Below are 19695 nucleotides of genomic sequence, written 5' to 3'. Positions count from 1 at the left end.
AGTACGAGGGGTGTCGGGAGCCTCTGCTTTCCAGTTGAGAAAACCAAGACTCAGAAAGGTTACTTGCCGATGGCGACAAGTGAGGGATGCAGATAGAACGTGGGGGTTTGCCTGCTTCCCTGGCCCACACTTTGAAGAACCTGTCTGCTGTCTGCTTATTTTTGGACAGTTGCTTATTTTTGGAAACACTCTAGCTAGACTGGTCATTCCCAGACTTTCGGATTTCACAGGCTAAGTGGTTAAAGAGCTTTTATTTCGCCAATTAAGGCACCCTCTCTCTCTTCCTCTTTGTGTCAGACATAATACATATTTATATAGAAACAAAGCATTTAAAATTACATAATAATTACACATATAATTAAACACATTTAAGACATACACACTCACACATATTCTACTTTCAGTGACCATCATTTTATAAAGAAAAGGATATTTTAAAAAATATATTTTTATTGATTTCAGAGAAGGGAGAGGGAGAGAGAGACAGAAACATCAATGATGAGAGAGAATCATTGATCAGCTGCTTCCTCCATGCCCCTCCACTGGAGATCAAGCCCACAATCTGGGCATTTGCCCTTGACCGGAATCGAACCTGGAACCCTTTAGTCCGCAGGCTAACACTCTACCCACTGAGCCAAACCAGCTAGGGCTAGGTTATTTATTTATTTATTTATTTATTTATTTATTTTAATAACAACAGTAACAGAAATAGGAAGTCCAGGAATTTATAATAAAGGACCTTCCTTTAAGTAGAATATTTTTGCTCAACAGAAAAAAATAAATAAAAAAAACATCAAATTGGTTTTGTTTTTCTCACTTTACCCAAATAAGATAAGATTCAGTACTAACCAGGGAGCCTTTTGGAAATGGCTGCTCTAGCTTGTTAACATCCCCACCAGGTGCCAGCTCAACAGCCCGGCTGTGGCGTGGCCTGCCTGCGTCCCACTTCCTACATGGACGGCTCCAATCTCTCTCCCACACACCTGAGCTGTGTGCCTCTGAGGCTCAGAGACGAGGAGCAGGCTGTGAGCTCCTGAGTCAGGGGTGGGAGGGGGCCAATGGCTACAGCTTGACCTCCTTGACTGGCCTCTCATCGGCTGTGGTGAGAGGCCTGGTCGAGGGGAGGATCTGTGCCTGCCAAAGGAAAAGTTGGCAGATGGGGCAGAAGGGAAGGATCCGTGGGAATCTAAAATGACACGGCTGTTGGCAGGAATCCTGTCTTGAATACCCATCCATCTCGGGAGGCCCAGGGTCCTACGTTCGCATGATGGAGAGGGGAGGAGGAAGGCTCTTGTAAAGAAGAGCGAAGATTGGCTGGGTGGAGAGAGCAGTGTGGCTGGGAGGAGAAGTGGAAGGACCATGGTGGGGAGAGAGAGAGAGAAGGGGGAATGAATCACGGGAGGGAGAAGAGAAGGGAACAGGTGCAGAAGGGGAAGAGGGTAAGGACAAAAATAAAGAGAATGAGCAGGAAGTATGAGCAGAAGAGGCGCCGAGATCTAAGGGAATCCACAGAAAGTGGGCCTTCGAGGCCAGAGCCGGAGACCAGGAGGAGTGAAGGAAGGAGAGTCACAGTGAAACGTGAGGAAATCGTTGAGGATTCTCACTGACAGGAAGGCGGAGGGCTGAGTGAAGGTGGGTGAAGGCCTCAGAAGGGGAGGGGATCAGGTTAGAAGGACACTTTGCTAGCTAGCTGTGGACTACATGAAGGGTGTGGAGGCACAGATGTGTCCACCGGGGCTGGGAAGGAGAGTATTACAGGAAATCAGAGACAAGGTGGCAAAGCAGACGGAGCAAGAAGACACGGAAGCTCCACGGTTGTAAGTCAATCAGGGTGAAACCAAAGTCCTTAAAATGCCTCCATGTTTTGGTCCCTTTTACCCCCCTGGGTCATCCCACGACACGCCCCACTGTGATTCCTCCACACGGGCTTCTGGTACACCATGCACGCCCTACCTCGGGGCCTCTGCACCTGCACTTCCCTCTCCCCACAACACTCTTCCTCCACACATTCACTTTTTGGGGTCCCATTTACCTCAAGTCCTTTCCTTGCTTTTCCCCATAGAACCTACCACCTTCTAGCGTATCATTTAATTTTCTCTGCTTTGTTTATTGTTTATCACATTCTCCCCACCACTGGAATGCAAGCACCGTGAAAGCAGAAATTTTATCTACTTGTTGATGCTCCCCAAGTGCAGAAGAACGGCTGGGACACAGCGAGCCCACAATAGAGATTGGTTAAAGGAATGCATGAATGGAAGATTCAATGGCCATCGTTGGGAACACAGGGCATGCAGAGCAGGAAGAGGAGAAAGAGGAGAGGATGAGGAGAAGAAGAAGGAGGAGGGGGAGAAAGGAAAGGAGGAGGAGAAGACGAAACAGAGAAATGAGGGAAATGTGTGTCTCTTATTTGAAGGTGTTTCATCTAATCATGTCTTTTAAAAATATATTTTATTGATTTTTTAGAGAGGAAAAGAATGGGATAGAGAGCTAGAAACATCAATGGAGAGAAACATCCATCAGCTGCCTCCTGCATACCCCCCAGTGGGGATGTGCCCTCTATCAAGGTACATGCCCTTGACCAGAATCAAACCTGGGACCCTTCCACTGAGCCAAACTGGTTAGGTCTCTAATCATGTTTTTAATAAAGTCACCCAAAGGTGAATGCAGAAATGAAAACAGTTATTGTCATATAGCATGATCTCGGGGTCAATGCTGACTACCACTCTGCTCGAGAGACTCGGGCCATGTCCTCAGCAGAGGGGAGAGGGACGAAGTGGAGCTATGTGGGAAAAGCTATTTTACTGGGAATTGGGAGGTCCGTGCACACACATGTACATGCACCATCTTGTCCCCACGTAAAGACCGTTAGAGGACGACCATCAGATCTGAAATGACAGAGGACAGTCTCGGGCTCAAGGGCGCGGCTGTGACACCAGATCCTCACCCGGGCTCTGCCCACCACCACTGTCCGGGTACTGCCCACGTGCTCAGATTGCATGCAGAGCTCACACAAAGTATTCCACTCAGTTTTACAGCGAACCATCGAGGCTATGTCATCGTCATGTTACTACCGACGAGAAAACTAAAGATGAGAAAGAGCAATCCTTTTGCCCAAAGTTCTTCCCCTCCCCCCTTAGTAACTGGGGGAGCCAGGATGTAATCACAGGGGACCCAGGCAGGGCAAGCAAACTTCTGCTACAAAGGACCAAACAGGGCATATCAGGCTGCTGGGCCCAACGGCTCACTCCTGCCTTCCTCCAACAGCCAGACACAATATGTAAACAAGCGAGCGTGGCTGAGTTCCAATAAAACTTCATTTACAAAAATAGATAGGCTACCTCGGGCCATCACTCACTGCTCTAGAGTCTGTGCTCTTTTTTTTTTTTTTTTTTTTTTTTTAAATATATTTTATTGATTTTTTACAGAGAGGAAGGGAGAGGGATAGAGAGTTAGAAACATTGATGAGAGAGAAACATCAATCAGTTGCCTCTTGCACATCTCCTAATGGGGATGTGCCCACAACCCAGGTACATGCCCTTGACTGGAATCGAACCTGGGACCCTTAGCCACTGAGCCAAACTGGTCTGTGCTCTTTTCTTTGTTTGTTAATCCTCACCAGAGGGTATTTCCACACACGCACCTCCCCCACACTGATTTTGAGAGAGAGTGAAAGGGAGGGGGAGAGACAAGAGAGACAAAGACAGCGATGTTGCCTCCCACACGTGCCCCAATCAGAGCCAGGGATCGAACCTGTGACCCTTCAGTCCTGTGCTGACACTAACCAGTAAGCCACACCAGCGAGGGCTAGTCCGTGCTCCTGAGCACTGACAGGCATAGCTGGGAAAGCCTATAGGATAGCAGAGAGATCCTTAAGTGCTTTTAACTGTCAGCTCCCACAGCTCAATGCTGCCGGCTCCTGGAGAATTGGCTGAGACAGGGGTGGCAGATGGGGCACTTACATTTCGACGATGCCCTCTGGCAGGTTGGCGGGGATCTCCGTCAAGCCCTTCCCCCGGCAGTCCACAATGTTATTGCTGCAGGTGCAGGCCGAAGGGCAAGAGATGGAGTTGGCATTGCAGGATGGCGGCTCCGAGTGGGGACCTGTGAGGCCAGAGCACAGTGGTCAACGTGTGTCAGTGTCAGGAGTCCAATGGGCTCCTGGGCCCCGTCGCCAGCTATCCAACGAGGCGGCACTACACGGTAAGGTACTTGGAGAACCGTCACCAGCAGACATCGTCCGCGTCTTGCAGACACAGCTGCCTCTGGCTGCACATTCAGCTAGGAGGAGAGATGCCGCCCTTGACCTGACTATTTCTGGATGGTTCCACCTGCTCTGTCAGCTCATCACCCTCATCTTTTAGAGAGAGAGAGTGCTCTCTGAGTCAACCAGGTACAGAAATATGTCCCGAGCTGACCCTGGGACCACTGTCTCAGGGTGCCCATGTCTGGTGACCCCGGGGATGGCGGTGGGGGGCGTTGGAGTTTACCTGGGACGTGGATGCTGAGTATAGACACACCTTCATTCCTTCCTCTAGTGTCTGGAAGTCACTGTCCAAACCAGTGGGAGGAAGGAAGGTGGCGCACACCCCCGTGTGGGGCATTGGAGTTGTCCAGTGTCAACACAGTCGCCAGCGGCACCATCCAAGGCCCTTTCAAACAGCCTTTAAACCCAGAGAACGAGCTAACAGCACTCGCCACATTAGAAAAAGGCAAGGAAGTTACCTCGTATTTTGGAGTCAGCTCTTATTTTTGCTTATGTCGAGAACTAGAGTGAATTTAAACCAAAAGTGGCAAAAACCCAAGAAACTGGCATCGGAGGCGAGTGTGGATAAACACACGCGTCACAAACTAACTCCAGATTCCGGCACGAGGATCTCAGTCACCCTCTGCGGTGGCCACACCGAGCCTCTAGCACAGGAAGTGAACGCAAATGCTTCGGAAAGACATTAGGTACGTTTTCAAATAGGATTAGTTCTTCAAAGTGAGGCCAGGATCTCAAACCCGTGGCTAGTTTTTCAAATGTGGACATTGAGGTCCATCCAAAAGGTAGACTCAGCCCAACGGCCCCGCCGGACCTTGTCCCAGGCCTGCTGCGCCCGGCAGGGTTACCCTGTCTCTGCCCACGTCCCTCCTCCCAGAGCAGAGGGCCACGGGCAGGACCACGCTCAGACTGACGCCGCAGACCTCCGAGCTGGGCAGGCGCAGGGCATGAAGCTCAAGGAAGAACGGTGCGAGTCTAGCCTCCATCCAGCTAGAGCAGCTGAACCACTGGACCGACGGGGCCTCGGGCAAGTCCTCCTTCGGACACTGAGTGAGACTTGAAGTGGAGGGTCCGCCCTCCATGCTCACTAGTCCCACCTGGGGGTGGCCCTTCTGCAGAGATTCAACTTGATGCCTTGGTGCCAGCCCAGTAACCAAAGACTCTTATTTTCCTGGGCCTCACCTTTATACACACACACACACACACACACACGCGCGCGCGCACACACACACACACACACACTATCTCTCTCTCTCTCTCTCTCTCTCTCTCTCTCTCTCTCTCTCTCTCTCTCTCTCTCTCTCTCTCTCTCTCTTTCTCTCTTAAAAAGCATCATATTAGCTGGACATTTGAAGAAAAGATTCCTGTCTTGGGTACAAGGACTTCAGACTCTCTGGTGTCACATTCGTGGATCCAGTGGAGACCATGGAAAATACCAGAGCGATGATGACTCGCACTTAGCCCCCAACTGCAACATTCATCCTCTTAGAGAGAGTGACCCTGGCTTTGCTTCAGCCTGGCAAAGGCTGGACATTTCTGAGAAAACAGCAGCCCAGACAACCGGCCTGCCTGAGCCTCGGGCCAGGAAGAGGAGGGCGAGTGGCTGAGAGTGTGGGCTCTGCCGTCCCATTGCCTCAATTTGAATTCTACTTCTATCACCTCATCCTCCCCGTGCCTCAGTTTCCCCCCTCTGTGAAATGGGGGGGAAATAGCATTGCTTATTTGGTAGCATGGTTCTGTTGGGAAGGCAAAGGAAGTTAATGCATGTAAACGTACAGCACAGAGTCAGCGCTTAGGAATGCTTGTTGTTGTTAATGTTGTTGCTATTTTTTAAAAAAATATATATATTTTATTCATTTTTTACAGAGAGGAAGGAAGAGGGATAGAGAGTTAGAAATATCGATCAGATGCCTCTTGTACACCTCCTACTGGGGAAATGCCCACTACCAAGGTACATGCTCTTGCCTGGAATCGAACCTGGGACCTTTCAGTGTGCAGGCCAATGCTCTATCCACTGACCCAGACCGGCTAGGGCTGTTGCTATTTTTATTACTATTTCAACGATGGCCTGCAGGACCCTCTGAGCTTTTTGTTACCATCTTGGTGGATGAGGCTTTGCATTGCAGACTTCCGAAGTCCTTCCTGGGCTAAAGACCGACTATTCCTGTTCTTCGGAAACAGGAAGCAGGAGTGAGATGCCTCCCAGTGCATCCCGCTCCCCTGCGCTCCTGTCTTAGCGGGTGGCAAAGAGGATCCCGTGTGAAGGCTCCTATCCCTCTCCCACATCCCGGGGAGATGTCAGGGCTTCAGCAGTGCAGGGGGGGCTCCCCAGAGAGACCTGCCAGGCCTGACCCTGCACACCAAGGGGCAAGCACCAGGGACCACGGCCACACCCGGGCCTTCCTGTTGGGGAAATGCCAGGCTCCTCAGAGGCCAGTCTGAGCTCCTGCCCATCCACCGAGGGGAGGGTATTGGACAGCTGTCCCTCTTTTATCTGTCAATATCACGTGGTTGGGGTGTTTCAGAAGAAAGGGTGGGGGGAGGCGTTATATCAAGGGCTCATCTGGGTCACTGGAAGTTCTGAAACGGAGTTTTTCAAAGCCGCTCAGATTCCGATGTTGAAGTCGGTTCTGTTTAAAACGGACCAGGTTGCAGCCTTTGTTCCCTGGGAAGGAGCTGGTCCTAAGGTCCTACATAATGTGGCTCTGTCGTGCAGGCAGCCTGAGCATAAGCAGCATTTCAAAGGGTGCCGTCAAGGCTTTTTAAAAAGCCTTTGAAAACGATCCTTAACAAGGTCACTAACAACACCTTTAATTACTCAGAGAGGTAATTATAGCCCCGAGAGCACCCAGCTGGCAGCCCCCCAGCCGGGCATCCACACACAGGGAGGGCATCGCTCTCCTGTAGAAAGGGACAGCACACTGCAGGCTGAAGATGGTCAGTGCCTGATGGACCGGGCCCTGCCCATCTGAGCTCCGAGGGTGGAGCGGGCAGAAGCCCCTCCCCTTGGCGCTGCCTCTGGACAGACTGAGTCTAGATGTCAGTTCTACCAGGGCAGTGGCCGTGTCTGTCTCCTTCCTGTTTGACCCTGTGCCTAAAACAGGGCTCAGCAGGAAGCACCATATCGGTAACCAGGCCTTGGGGGAGCGAGAGGATGAATCCATGGATGCAGTGGGCCCAGAAGCCCTGAGGACATGGGGGTGAGAGATCCTCCTGGAAGGGCCTGGGGGAGGCCCCGGGCTCTGGTCAACAGGGTCAGCCACGGAGGGAGGAGCGGGAGGGGCTCCGGTAGATGGGACTCCCGTCCTGAGGTCAAAGGCTTTCTACCAGAGCTCTCAGTGCTGGCCAAGGCCACCTGCCCGCCCCCACTGGCTCACCCACATGGTCAGGGCGTCCTAGGCCCTGCACCATGCTCCGCCAGCAGGTCCATTGCTCCCAGCCTTTCCCGCCATGCATGCTGGGGTGGTGGGGGAGGGGAGGGGGCAGTGAATTCCAAGGGGGCAAAGTGAGGAACCCCCTCCCTTTTTATCCAGCGAAATCTATGACTGCAAGCTGAGAAGCAGAGAGAAGTGGGAACGGAGCTTTTACGTGGGGATAGGAAGAGCCTTTCCATATCTTTCATGTGAGGGACCGTCTGGGTATGTGTCTGCCACATGCACGTGTGTTCCTGGGGCCGAGGAATCACAGGGCAAGCCTGTCGACGAGCACCACCTCCTCCTCTCCCTTAAACCAGAGGCCAGCGATGGACCAGCACACAAAACCAGCACCGATGCTCCAAGGTGCTGGTTATGAACTCAGGAGTGCAGGCGGCCTTGCTCTGCATGCCTGCCTCCTTAACCCTGTGCCTGCCTCCTTAACCTGTCTTCTTAACCGTGTGCCCGACTCCTTAACCTGCCTCTTTAACCTGCCTCCCTAACCTGGTGCCCGCCTCTTTAACCTGCCTCCTTAACTGTGTGCCCACCTACTTAACTGCGTGCCCGCCTCCTTCACCACGTGCCTGTCTCTTAACTGTGTGCCTGCCTCCTTAAGCACGTGCCCGAGCTCTGCCCTGCAGCTCTCTAATGGCACTAACGGCTGCTGCGTGGAGGCTGGGGCCATCTCCTCCAGACCAGGGAAACGGACCTGGACGTGGCCAGCACCTGTCTCCCCACTGGGGCCTGGCCCACCTTTCCCCCTTCACCACTTCAGCTCAGGGATTTTCATTTGGAACCAAAGCCACCTCCGTGCCAAACCGGGAGGAAAGGGAAGGCACTTGGTAATGGAGGGTGGGAATGTGCTCCCAGCCAGAGCTCTCAGGGAGAGCGCCATGGCTGCCAGCCTGGAAGGGGCTCTGAGGACCCTGTCTCTGCTGACCACGCCCCTCTAGTCCCAAGAGGCAGGAAAGGCAGGGGGATGCCCAGGGAGATGCTCCGGCCCAGCCTCACCCTCCTCAGTGTCCTCCTCATTGGCAGATGCGGATGAGCATCACGCTGCAAGTGAAGGCCCTGCCTTCTCTGCCCAGATGGTGGGGCCAAGGCCACTGAACCTCACTCTAGGGAGGGCGATGGAGATGGTGAGGGGCCGGAGCCCTGAGAGAGAGAGTTCCTGCCCAAGGACACGGTGGTGCCCACGCTAAAAATTACCACCGTCCTTCTAAAAGCAGCCCGCGGCTGCAGCATGTGTCCTACATGCCAGACACCGCATTCAGGGCTGCGCATAGAAGATCCCACTTGATTCTCAAAAAAGCCATGACGGAGGCTCTGTATCATTATCCCATTGGACTGATGAGGAGACAAAAGAACAGGGAGGTTAGGCAAACTGCCCAGGATGTGTTCGTACCATCACCTCTGCCCAAAGACAGCCAGCGCCTCTCTTCACTGCCCTGGGATCGAAGGCCCTCCCAGCCTCGGAGCCTCGGGTTGGGGAGGAGGCGGCAAGGCAGTGGCTGGGCACGCCGGTGCTGGGGCCGTGTTTACTTCTTTCCGTCTTTAAAGAGAATGTCCCCCAGAGGACCGCACAGGGCTGAGGAGCCCAATGGCCGTGTGAGCATGCGGAAACAAATTAACTCCAGCATTCAAATTAAGCATCCCTGTTGGCCCCTGGCCTTTCAAAAGCCAACAACAGGCTGTGATGACAATGGGACTCGAGCAATTATGATGAGAATATAAATGAACGCGATTTAAATACCAGAGGCAGGATAATTTTGGGAATGGCTATAAAACCTAATAATCTCATCCTCCCAATGTCCAATTATGGGGTTTTAATTAAAACCTCCTAAGGAGCTAGGCGGCCAGTCAGGCTTACCTTAATTATTTTTATAGTTAGTAACTGATCCCAAAATAAAAAAAAAAAGGGGGGGGGAGGAGTTTCTTATTTCCAGGTAGATACACCCATTTCATTTTTAATAATCAATAAGAATATGTTTGTTGAGAGGCCCCTCATTACTAGGAGTCAAGATCAATCTTCCTGAAAAGACATCTCATATTCAAAGGCCGAGGGCAGATGAGTGGGAAATGGCACAATGGGATGAGTGTGGAGCTGTTCAGAGGAAAGAGGCATGGACTCAGGAGGTCAGATGTTTAACTAACCCCCTTGATTTACAAAGAGGGACTGTTAAACACTTTCTCGGATCAAGGTACCAGGAAATGGACTCAAGGAAAATAAAGCTTACGGTGTAAACCACCAAAAAGCCCCTTAGGTAAGGACGGAAGCAACTCACATCACATGAGTCGAGTGACGGCTAGAGCAGAGCCTTTTCTCTGGGCTGTTATGTGAACTCAGACCCAGCCCCCGCCTGGCCAGGCCCACGGAGCAGGGACCGGGGACTCTCCTCGCCCTGTGCCCTAACCTTGCACTTGAGCAAGGAGAAATCGTTGTGGCATTAGCTGAAGGAAACCAAGCAGTCTAGTTGTAGATCACAGAAAAAAAACACGAATAGAAAATAAAATAAGATAGAGTCCCTCACCCCTGTAAAAAGTTCCCAGTTGATTCCCCAGAGGAAAAAGTAAATGCCTTGGATTGGAAGGGGACAGTTGACCAAGGAGATAGGTTTTGTCGAAGTGCACTGCTAGAGGATTTCTGGGTTAGCTGGAGTGAAAAGGAGCCCGCAGCCAGGGCTGAATGGACAGGAGCTGGGCCCAGGCAGCGCACTTAATTTTGAGGGAAACATCAGGGACTCGGCAGGAGGAAAGCCCTTTCCTGTCTCTGTGGTCCTGTGTTTGATTAATTTTTCATTGAAGGGCCTTCGATACCATTGGAGGTTTTCCATGCTGCCCTGATGGGTGCAGGTGATGGAGCAACATGCAGGGATGGCTGATTGGTGCCCCAAGTCTTTCTATTCTCCTGAGCATATAATCTCAACTTTTAAAGAAGAGATGGCCTTGTCTCCCATTATGGTTGAAGTCTTCCACAAGTTATTGGGGGAAGACTTTGAACGAGGAGCTAACATAACCATCATTGGGTCTGCACAAAACCACCTCATCCGGGTGGCCTGCTGGGCTCTGCCATGGAGTGGGGCCTGCACCCCGGCAGTGTGTGTGTATGGGGTGGTCAGTACATGAAAACAGCCCTCTCTGTGACCCTCCTGTGCACAGCCCGTCTTGCTCCTTGGTGCTTCCTCTGAAACCCTTTGATCACAGCCTCCCAAACGACCTTGAACAATTATTCTGGAGGTAGCACGTTTTGGAGATGGGGATCGTCCAGCACCCCACTAATAATGGGGCTGGTTCATTCATCATGGATATTCAATACACCAGCTCCCCCAGACCATGAAGTCCGCCTTCAACCTTCCCAGAGAGAACCTGCACAGCATTCTCTCTTTCACCCCCGAGAGCCTGGGAAACACCTAAAGAATCCCTCATGGATTGGGGCCCCGGTATGGTGCTCCCCTAAACTCAAACCATGGTGAGAGGGTGGAGATCAATAGCATGTCCATGTCTGGAATCTGTGGACTACATTCTCATGTCCTCAAAATGCCTAGCTTTGCGCATGGGCCTCATTGCTATAAACAGGGGAGGTGACAAGGATGTTCCTACATACCCATTACCCTGCCTGGGAGATGGAGCCGTTTCACAGGAGGGGGATTCCAGGTGCTGACAGGTCCAGGACCCACAAGGGTCAGCCTGGGCTCTGGATCCTGGCTACTGCCACTCCTCGGACGGGGAGATGCCTCTGTGATGAAGCGCGTTCGCGATCTGCACAGCGTTAAACTTGGCACCACCTGTCCTGGTGTGTTTTAACATTCTCTCTAATTAGTTTTCCTCATTAGCTCTTGGATGACTCCTGTGCACTCTGTAATTATTTCTTTCACCGGCACTTACGCTGATATTGTCTCCTCTGCCTAATAATTACTGTAATTACAGTCACTACATTTGAGTTTTGGTGCTCGTGTGATAAACGGCTGTATTAAGTGTGTCTGATGGGAAGTGATTTCTGAGTGGGCGTCTATAGGAAATTATTGAGGTGCTGCTCTGAGTTACGTTCGAGTGTTTTTGGATAATGGACTTGATGGAGTAGTGACATGACAGGAACAAGCAGCAGAGAGCGCGATGCGGCTGAATTCATGGAAAATTCTCACTAGATTGCAATCATGCCTACGGGCACAAGTGCCAGCCTGCACCCTGGTCACACCGGCCCTCAGCACAGCGGCCCAACCCCTTCCACATTGAACACGGTGGCAGTCCAGGCGGGTGAGAGGGCAGCTCCACAGTGCCACATTGCCCCGCTGTTCCCGCACGTGGACTCCCCAAGATCAGCCTCAGGAGGCTGCTGGGCCCCCAGCTCCATGACTGGGCTCCTGGGTTTCAGGAATGCCTCTCTGGGAGAATTCTCTTTTTATATATATATTTTGAAAATAAAGGGATTAGCTCTATTTTTTTTTCTTTTGCCACTAGAAAAGGGAGAGTTGGTAGAACTAGAGGATGCTAATGAAAAGTAAAAATTGAACAAGCAAGCACATTTAGGACTAGGCTGAAGAGCTACTCCATCCTCGTGCATCTCTCAGGTGCCTCCCATCCTGGGAGATCAGCGCCGCTTCAGTTACCTGTGTGCACATGGTCTGTTTTCTGCACTACACGGCAATGTGCTCCTGTTACACTTCAAATGCCCACAGGTTATATTTGCTCAGCACATTCCGTGGGCCCACTGCACTATCATAATTAAGCTCCGCTTATTAGCTCTTACCTAGCACCGTGTAAGATGCTCAGGGCTTTCTATGCATTGTTGCATTCAGTCCTCTCAGGCATCCCTTGAGTTATGTACTATTATGACTTCCATTTTGCAGACACGCTGGGTAACCTGCCCAAATCACACCCTAGGAAGAGGCAGAGCTGGGATTCCCAGCCACACAGGCTGACTCGGAGCCTCTGTGGGCCTGTCTCCCAATCCCGATGAGCGACCGGATGCCGGGAACCTGTTCAGCAAATGCTGCTGCGCCTAACAAGTGTGAGGTTTCTTAGCACCGGTGGACGATCTGGCTTCACAGAAAGTGACACATGAGCTCTTTGAGGTTTTTCCTTCAACAAATGAAGGGAAAAAAAAACCCGTCTTTCTTGGGACCTTTCGGGCAGAGGGAGGGGCAGGATGTCCAAGGCCAGGGTCAGGGAGAGCCTGCGGGTGGGGCGGCCTCACCTGGGCACACGTACTCCTTCTTCTGCACGTCTGCCACGTTGAAGCCCCTCAGGTGCACGGGCGCCATGCAGAGTGTGAACTGGCCGACCGTCCGCCGCTGTCGCAGCCAATCCGAGAGCCAGGCCAGGTGGCAGTCGCAGTGCAGGTGGTTGGAGTGGAGGCGCCTGGGAGAGGAAGGGACAGAGGGAAGGCGCTGTCACAGGCTGAACGGAGGGCCAAACCTTTCTCCAGTGTGATAGCCCCAGCAGCCCCCGGAGCAGGCCCCTTTGCACAACTGAATCGCCACAGGAGCCTCAACCCTAATGCTGCTGAATCACAGACTACAGTCGTCGCCACGTAAAGGCCCCACCCCACGGATGCCCCCTGGGTTCTGAGCAACTCACCGTTTCTTTTTCCTTTTTTAAAATATATTTTATTGATTTTTTACAGAGAGGAAGGGAGAGGGATAGAGAGTTAGAAACATCGATGAGAGAGAAACATCAATCAGCTGCCTCCTGCACACTCCATTATGGACGGCCTGAAACAGCTTCTCATCTGTGCCACAGTCTAAGGAGGCGCTGGGCTGAGATCGGAGGTGCCTTCAGCCTTTCTTTCTCTCCCATAGCGTCCCTTAAATGACTCCCTCATGTAACCCCGTGAGCCCCAAGCCAACACTGCTGGGTGCCCCATTAGGCTGAGCAGGGCCCGGAGAAGGTGTGTCCTCTCCACCCTCCTATCCCAATAGGTGGCTGTCCCCACCAGACGCCTGCAGTCCCCACTACCTCTCCCCGGTGCCCCAAGCCTCCCTCCCAGCCCAAGCCCCCTGGCATAGCTGCTACTCTGACTGGCTCAGGGACCTCTGAGAAGACCCTCTGCCCAGTCCCAGGACTCTGGCTTCTCCCTCTAGTAGCTATGATTCCAGATCAGTTTCTCTTTAATAAGATCCCAAAGAGCCGCCTGCAGGACCCGTTTCCAGGGGACTCCCATCTGGTTAAATGGTCCAGATTTCCTTTCCACTGACTGGGGGCAAACTCAGGATGTGCAGGGGCTTCTAAACATCCTTCCCCTAGGTTTCTCTCTCAGGGCTTTCTACACTGATGTTCCTACAGCCCAGGTCATCGGGAGTGGTGGTAGTAGTTGAAGTCACATCAGCTTATCCTACACGTGGCTTTCTGATGTAAATTTCAAACACCCAGCCCCGGGTGTGCTAATCAGCTGGCAGTGTCGGGGGGATTCCACTCGGTGTCCAGCCAGCGATACTGAGTGCCGGCAGGAGCAGGGCCAGGCCACCTCCACGCCTGGAGTGGAGAGAGCTGAAGGGCTCTTGACCGCCCTCCTCTAGTGCAAGGTCAACATTGCTAACTGTTGGCCAACGGCAGCTCACTTGTGCCGCCCACGGAAGTGAACTCGGGCCGGCCAGGTCCAGTGGGGGCCTTGCAGCCTTAGGAGGCCCTCGTCCCCTCATATCAGACGGACTAAATGAATGCAATTCCCACATAGAATGCCATTTTTTTTTTTCTGTTGAAAAAAATTTTAAATATTTTTATTTTAAAATGATTACTTTTTGATGTTGCAATTTTCTTTTTGGACTCCAGAGCCAATAATTAAGGTCAAACACATTTTAATAGGCTCCTAGGTCCAAGACACAGTGCCTCTCATGGGCCGCAAGCAACTTTTCCTTTTGAGCTTGAAGCTCAGACACCCCCTCCCACCGCCCCCCACTCCCCATGCTGCTGAAGGCGCTCCAGGAAGAGATGCCACAGGTGGGAGGAGTTGGGGAGCAAAGTCCGAAGTTGGGGGAAGGACCTCAGGTTCAAGAGGGAAGACCTCTGTCTGTTCAACAAAGATGACCACGTGTGCCAGGACAGAGAGGGCCTGGCGTGAGCTTGCAGGGTCCCTTTTTCCTAAAGAGCATGAGAAGAGGGACTTGGTGGGGAAAGGCAGCATGAGTGACAGTGGTCTGTCTCCTGACCCTTCAGCGAGCTGCTGGAGAGAGAGGGGACTCCATGACCATCCCCCAACCCCCGCCGGTGTGTCTAGGCTGCCTGGGATGATGGAGGGGTGGTCCGCTGGGAGGCAGGCTGGTGGCACACAGGCTGAGGGCCAGTCCTGTGTGCCAGAAGAGAGCTGTTGGTGAGAGCTGGGCTTTCCTTAGGAAAGGCCGTGGAGTGCAAGCAGAGGACACAGGGTTCACGCTGAACCGAGTGTGGATCAGTGAGAACAAATTTCCATCAGTTCCAATCAGGGTAAGAGACCAATGCAAGAACAGAAAGGAGGTTTAGGTAAGTCAGATCCTTGCTGAGCGATTGCTTTCTGAGATAATAAAAATGTCAGAGGCCCCCCCTTTTGGAAGATTCGATTAGGTGGGTGCTGCCTGAATTCCCGATGGCCAGCCCCAGCCTCCTCTCCCCTGAACCCTGCTCCCTGTCCCTTTGTCCGTCTTTGTAGGAATCTCTCCTCTCCCAAGGGGCACCTTGGAGAAGAGGTGACCAAAAATGACTTGGAAGCCATGTCATGGCTCTTGTCAAAAGCCTAGGGCGGTCACAGGACTCAGTTTTCCCCCTGCCGCATTCTTACCCACCAGGAATGCTGGGAGTGTCTGGCTGGGCAGACTCTTTCATGCTGCTCTTCATATCATGTTTGGGAGACCAGATTGAGTAATGTCACCCCCAATGTGAGCCTGGAGTGAGAATATTGCCAGGAGTATTACTCATCCTCTGGAGTGAGAAGGAAGTGATTTTAATGATTTTCAATACTTTTGGTGGTTCAGATCGGCTGTGAGGGTGATGTGGAAGCTCTGGTCACCCTCCTTGGCCCACCTGGAATCTATTCCTCTACTTCTGTTTCTGCTGAAACAGTGGGCTCTGAGGTCACACTGCCCGGAGAGAACACTGGCTCTGTGCTTTCCGACTGTGACTTTGAGGGGCGACTTAACTCTGGGCCTCAGTGTTACCCTCTGTAAAATGGGGGTATTAATGACGCCCCCTTCCCGCGGTTGTTGTGAGGACTGAAATGATTCCTGGTGTGTGCTCAGCACTGGGCCTGGCACACCCTGATGTTGGAACTGATTATTATTGGGAGGAGATGAGCCTCAGACGCCTTCTCCCAGCCCCTGGCCCTGCCCAAGGCATCCAGGTGGCGGTTGCTTCCTGCATGTGGTAGCATGGGCTTTGCTGACAGAAACACCACACTCCAGGTTGGCAAAGCCACCTCTACAGAAGATAAGGTGGATGAATACAAACGCCAATTTGTAATAGGTGCCTTTTAGCCACAGACGCTAAATTAAATTTCCAGCAAATCCTTTTAGAGACCCAGTGTTCATTTTCTATAAAACGTGGCTTTCTGAATCCAATATAAAAGCTTTCCTTTAGAAATCCCATTTACGACTTCCTTCCTCTCCCCCCCCCCCCCTTCTCCAGCGCCAGCCCACCCGCCCACCCCCTTAATCACGGGGAAGGGGATTAGTCAGCTCAAGTCTCCAGGGAGCTCTGCACAGAGCCATCTCTGAAATTAAACTAAAGAGAGAATGGCACAAGGCAGGGAGCAAAGGGAGCAGACGAGACTGATTGATTGATTTGAACCCATCAGAGGAGTGCTCAGGACCACAGGGAAGGATGACAACAGAAACAAGGAGAATAAACTCTTCCCAGACCCCATACCTCCAAACAAAGCACCCGAGCTCCAAACCCGCCACCCCCTGTTTCCCCTCAACCTCACCCTCCTATCCCCCATCCTGGGGTCCTATGGACCCAGCCCAACCTCCGCTACTGCTGCTCCTAAACCGAAGGTAACAGCGGGGAAGCAGAAGTCACAGGGGAGCAGCCCCAGGAGCCAGCTGCTGATTTCTGCGGGGGAAAAGCCTTATTTCTCCTGGTCAACCTGCTCGCCTGGGGACACAGGCCCAGCTCCCTGAGACCCACAGCCCCGGCCACACTCTTCTCCAGCCTGGTGGTGATCTGATGGGGACTTTGAAAAGGACTTTGAAGACCCAATTGATTCTCCTTCAAACCCCGTCAGTGCACTGTTCCATTTTAAAAGTGCGGGGATTGGGGGTGGGGTGGGGTGGGTGGGGAAGGGATGGATTTTCTTGGCTGAATTATATTATCACAAGAGGGCTCAAAGGAAGGACCTGGGAACAATGATGGAATCTGGACCCAGATTTTTCTTCTTCATAACAGCTGGTACTGGTTGAGTGTCCATGGTTATTGTGAGGTTAGCCACCCCCCAGGCTTCAGAAAGCCTGGCTCTGTGCCTTGGCCCTAAATGTATTCGGCTGAGAGCTTGTGGGGGCTGGCTCTTCCCTACAGCTGACCCCTGAGACCCCCCAGCAAGAAAAGGATGGGTATAAACCTCTTAGAAAGGCCAGCAGGGTGTGCCTGCTGCAGAAGGGTGGTTCAGACCCTGGATGGCACCCTGATCCTCCCCCCATGCCCTCCCTCACCAACACATCCTCAGTCAATGGCAGAGGAGGCAGTATCTGGACAGGAAAACCCGCTGGCGGGTCCTAGGGCAGAAGGTCTCATGGTAGGTCTTACCTTGCTGCATGGTGGGCTGAGTGTGATGGGGAGCGAGGAAGGGGTGGGGAGGAGGTATAGGGGCAGAGGGGGAGGAAAGCAGGGAGCTTTACTCACAGGGTTCGGATCTTCGGCATATGGTTGAAGCTGGTGACCAGGATGCGGCTGATGTTGTTGTTGTTGAGGGTGCTGCAGAGATGGAGGAAAAGGAACATGGTCAGCAGGGGCGGCCTGAGGGGCACTGAGATGCTCATGAAGGCAGGGAGGCAAGGATGTGACTGCAAGAGGGACCAAGGGTCCCTAGCCACGGGGCAGTGGGTGGGGCAGCCGGAAACAGACGGACGGCTCTCCCGATGGTTAGGGAATCCAAGACCCCTACTCCCCTCTGCTGCCACTCAGTCCTGCCTGGCCCACCTGGACCAATAGTATTGCTTCCTTAAACTCTACGGGGTGCTGAGTGCCCCATGACAATAGCTCTCACCCGCACACCTACCAAGCCAGCTAGCAACACACAGCCCTCAGGGGAGGCATGCCCCGAGTGTGAGAGATGAGGAGGCTGAGCTACGGAGAGGCAGGACAACTTCCCCAGGGACCCCGGCTGCGAAGCTCTTGAGATGGGCTTTGAACCCAGTGCCATCTTGCTGCAGACCCCTGGCGCTGCCCCTGCACCCACTGCTTCAAAGGATGCCACGTGGCAAGGCTATCCTGACTCCTCAAGCTCCTCTTATCCATCAGCAGTGAGTCTGTGCCGTGGCTGGGCACTTCAACAGCAGGACATTAGCACTGACTGGGCTCTTTGTAAGTGAAAGGAAAGAGATGTGGGCTCCATAGATGGGTCCGCATGAAATAAGGCTGCAATCGGGCCGCAGGCACAGACAGCCGGGCCCACCCTTCTACCGGAGCCTGTCATGGAGGCCCAGGGACAGCATGGCCATGGCACCGTCTGCAGAATGTTCTGTGGCAGGATCGCCAGGTGCTTTTGGCCTTGGGCTCTTTGTTTGCACAGTATGTTCCTCTCAAATGCCCTCTAGTATTCTTCCTCATGTGCATTACTTCTGCCCCATGCCCCGATCCACTCATGGCTCTAACTGCATCTTATACACCCTAGTTGTGTGGTCTTGGGCAGATGATCAACATCTCTTACCCACAGGTCTTCCTCAGCAGACCTTAGAGGAGAGAATCTGGTCCTGCCTGGTCATTCCTTCCACCTCCAACCCCTGCCCCGTGGAAATAGAAACCACTTGGTCCAGCACACAGCAGTCCCCATACCCGCCCCACCCAAGGGGCCCTGCACAGATCCTTTTCCCAGTCCCCGGTGATTGAGCTCCCCACCCCCGCCCCCTTCATTCTTGGCATTGGTTTGGCCAAAAGGCCAGGGGGGAGTCTGTTTACACAAAGACACAGAACCTCATACTTTTGCTCCCCTCCCTCTCACATTTATTATGTACCTATCGTGTGTCTGGCGTTATTTCAGGCGCATCACGTGGTCAATAGGAATGAACGGACCTGCTCGGCCCACTCTCTGCACTTCTATCAGCGTGCCAGTGCAGACACTGCCTTTTATGAAGTTGAACTCACAGGGCTTCATGTTTCACGTGGCTTATCTTTTCCGTGAGCGAGTGTGCGAGTCCATCCCATCACCACCCTCTCAGGAAGCCTTCAGAGCACCTCATCAGACAGGGCTGAAGACCCTGCCACTTCCATCTGACCGGAGCTCGGGCTTCTTCAGGGAGTCTCCTGGGGGTGGGATCTATGCCCTCCAACCTTCTCCATCCGGTTAGAAAAGCCTTACATGACACCTTCATTTCTCCTTCTATTTATCCCGGAGTTCCAGCTCTACCACCAGCTACATACAGCCTGAGCATCCCCCGAGCTCTCAGAGGCAAAAGCAAGACGCCTTGGCAGAGAAGCGGCTTCCTTCCGGCCAGGCCCAGCCGCCCAGCGCCGCTGAGTTCACGGCCAGCTCTCATTTAGCTGAACAGACGTGCAGTTACACGCAGGGCTTCGGCTAACTGCATCCGGCAGCGGTCCGGCAGCGATGACTTATTAACGTATTACTACACTGATATTTAAATGTGAGCCGTAATGAGGGCTATAAAACATTTACGATAATAGCAATTATTCTAGGACCGAGATGACTTAACCCAGTGTTCAGACTTCCATGATTTGCTGCATGGGGCCTGCCAGCCCCAGGGTGGGATGGCGGAGGGTCGGTCACCTCCTAGATCCTCATCACCAGGGCAGCTGGAGTTTCTGCTTCCCTAATATACACAGATTTATTTGGTTTCCAGTCTTGGCCTGTGCAAGGAGCTCTGGGATCCGCTTGGCTCTGGT

At 52.7% G+C, this 19695-nt stretch overlaps 1 protein-coding gene across 1 annotated transcript in view; it reads right to left on the bottom strand.

Moving 5' to 3' along the window:
• The window catches only part of SLIT3 (slit guidance ligand 3), a 493393-nt gene that overhangs the window by 81880 nt on the left and 391818 nt on the right, over positions 1-19695 (bottom strand). Inside the window, exons 7-9 of the mRNA XM_036424070.2 lie at positions 17479-17550; positions 12869-13032; positions 3960-4101 (exon numbers count right to left, since the gene is read on the bottom strand). Of these exons, the coding sequence (XP_036279963.2) occupies positions 3960-4101; positions 12869-13032; positions 17479-17550 (378 nt within the window). The remainder of the gene's footprint in view (positions 1-3959; positions 4102-12868; positions 13033-17478; positions 17551-19695) is intronic.

The sequence above is a fragment of the Pipistrellus kuhlii genome, unplaced genomic scaffold (assembly GCF_014108245.1).
Source record: "Pipistrellus kuhlii isolate mPipKuh1 unplaced genomic scaffold, mPipKuh1.p scaffold_m20_p_8, whole genome shotgun sequence".
In the NCBI taxonomy this organism is placed as follows: domain Eukaryota; kingdom Metazoa; phylum Chordata; class Mammalia; order Chiroptera; family Vespertilionidae; genus Pipistrellus; species Pipistrellus kuhlii.
Note: the sequence above shows the minus strand (reverse complement) of the source record. Positions and strands in the feature narration are given on the sequence as shown.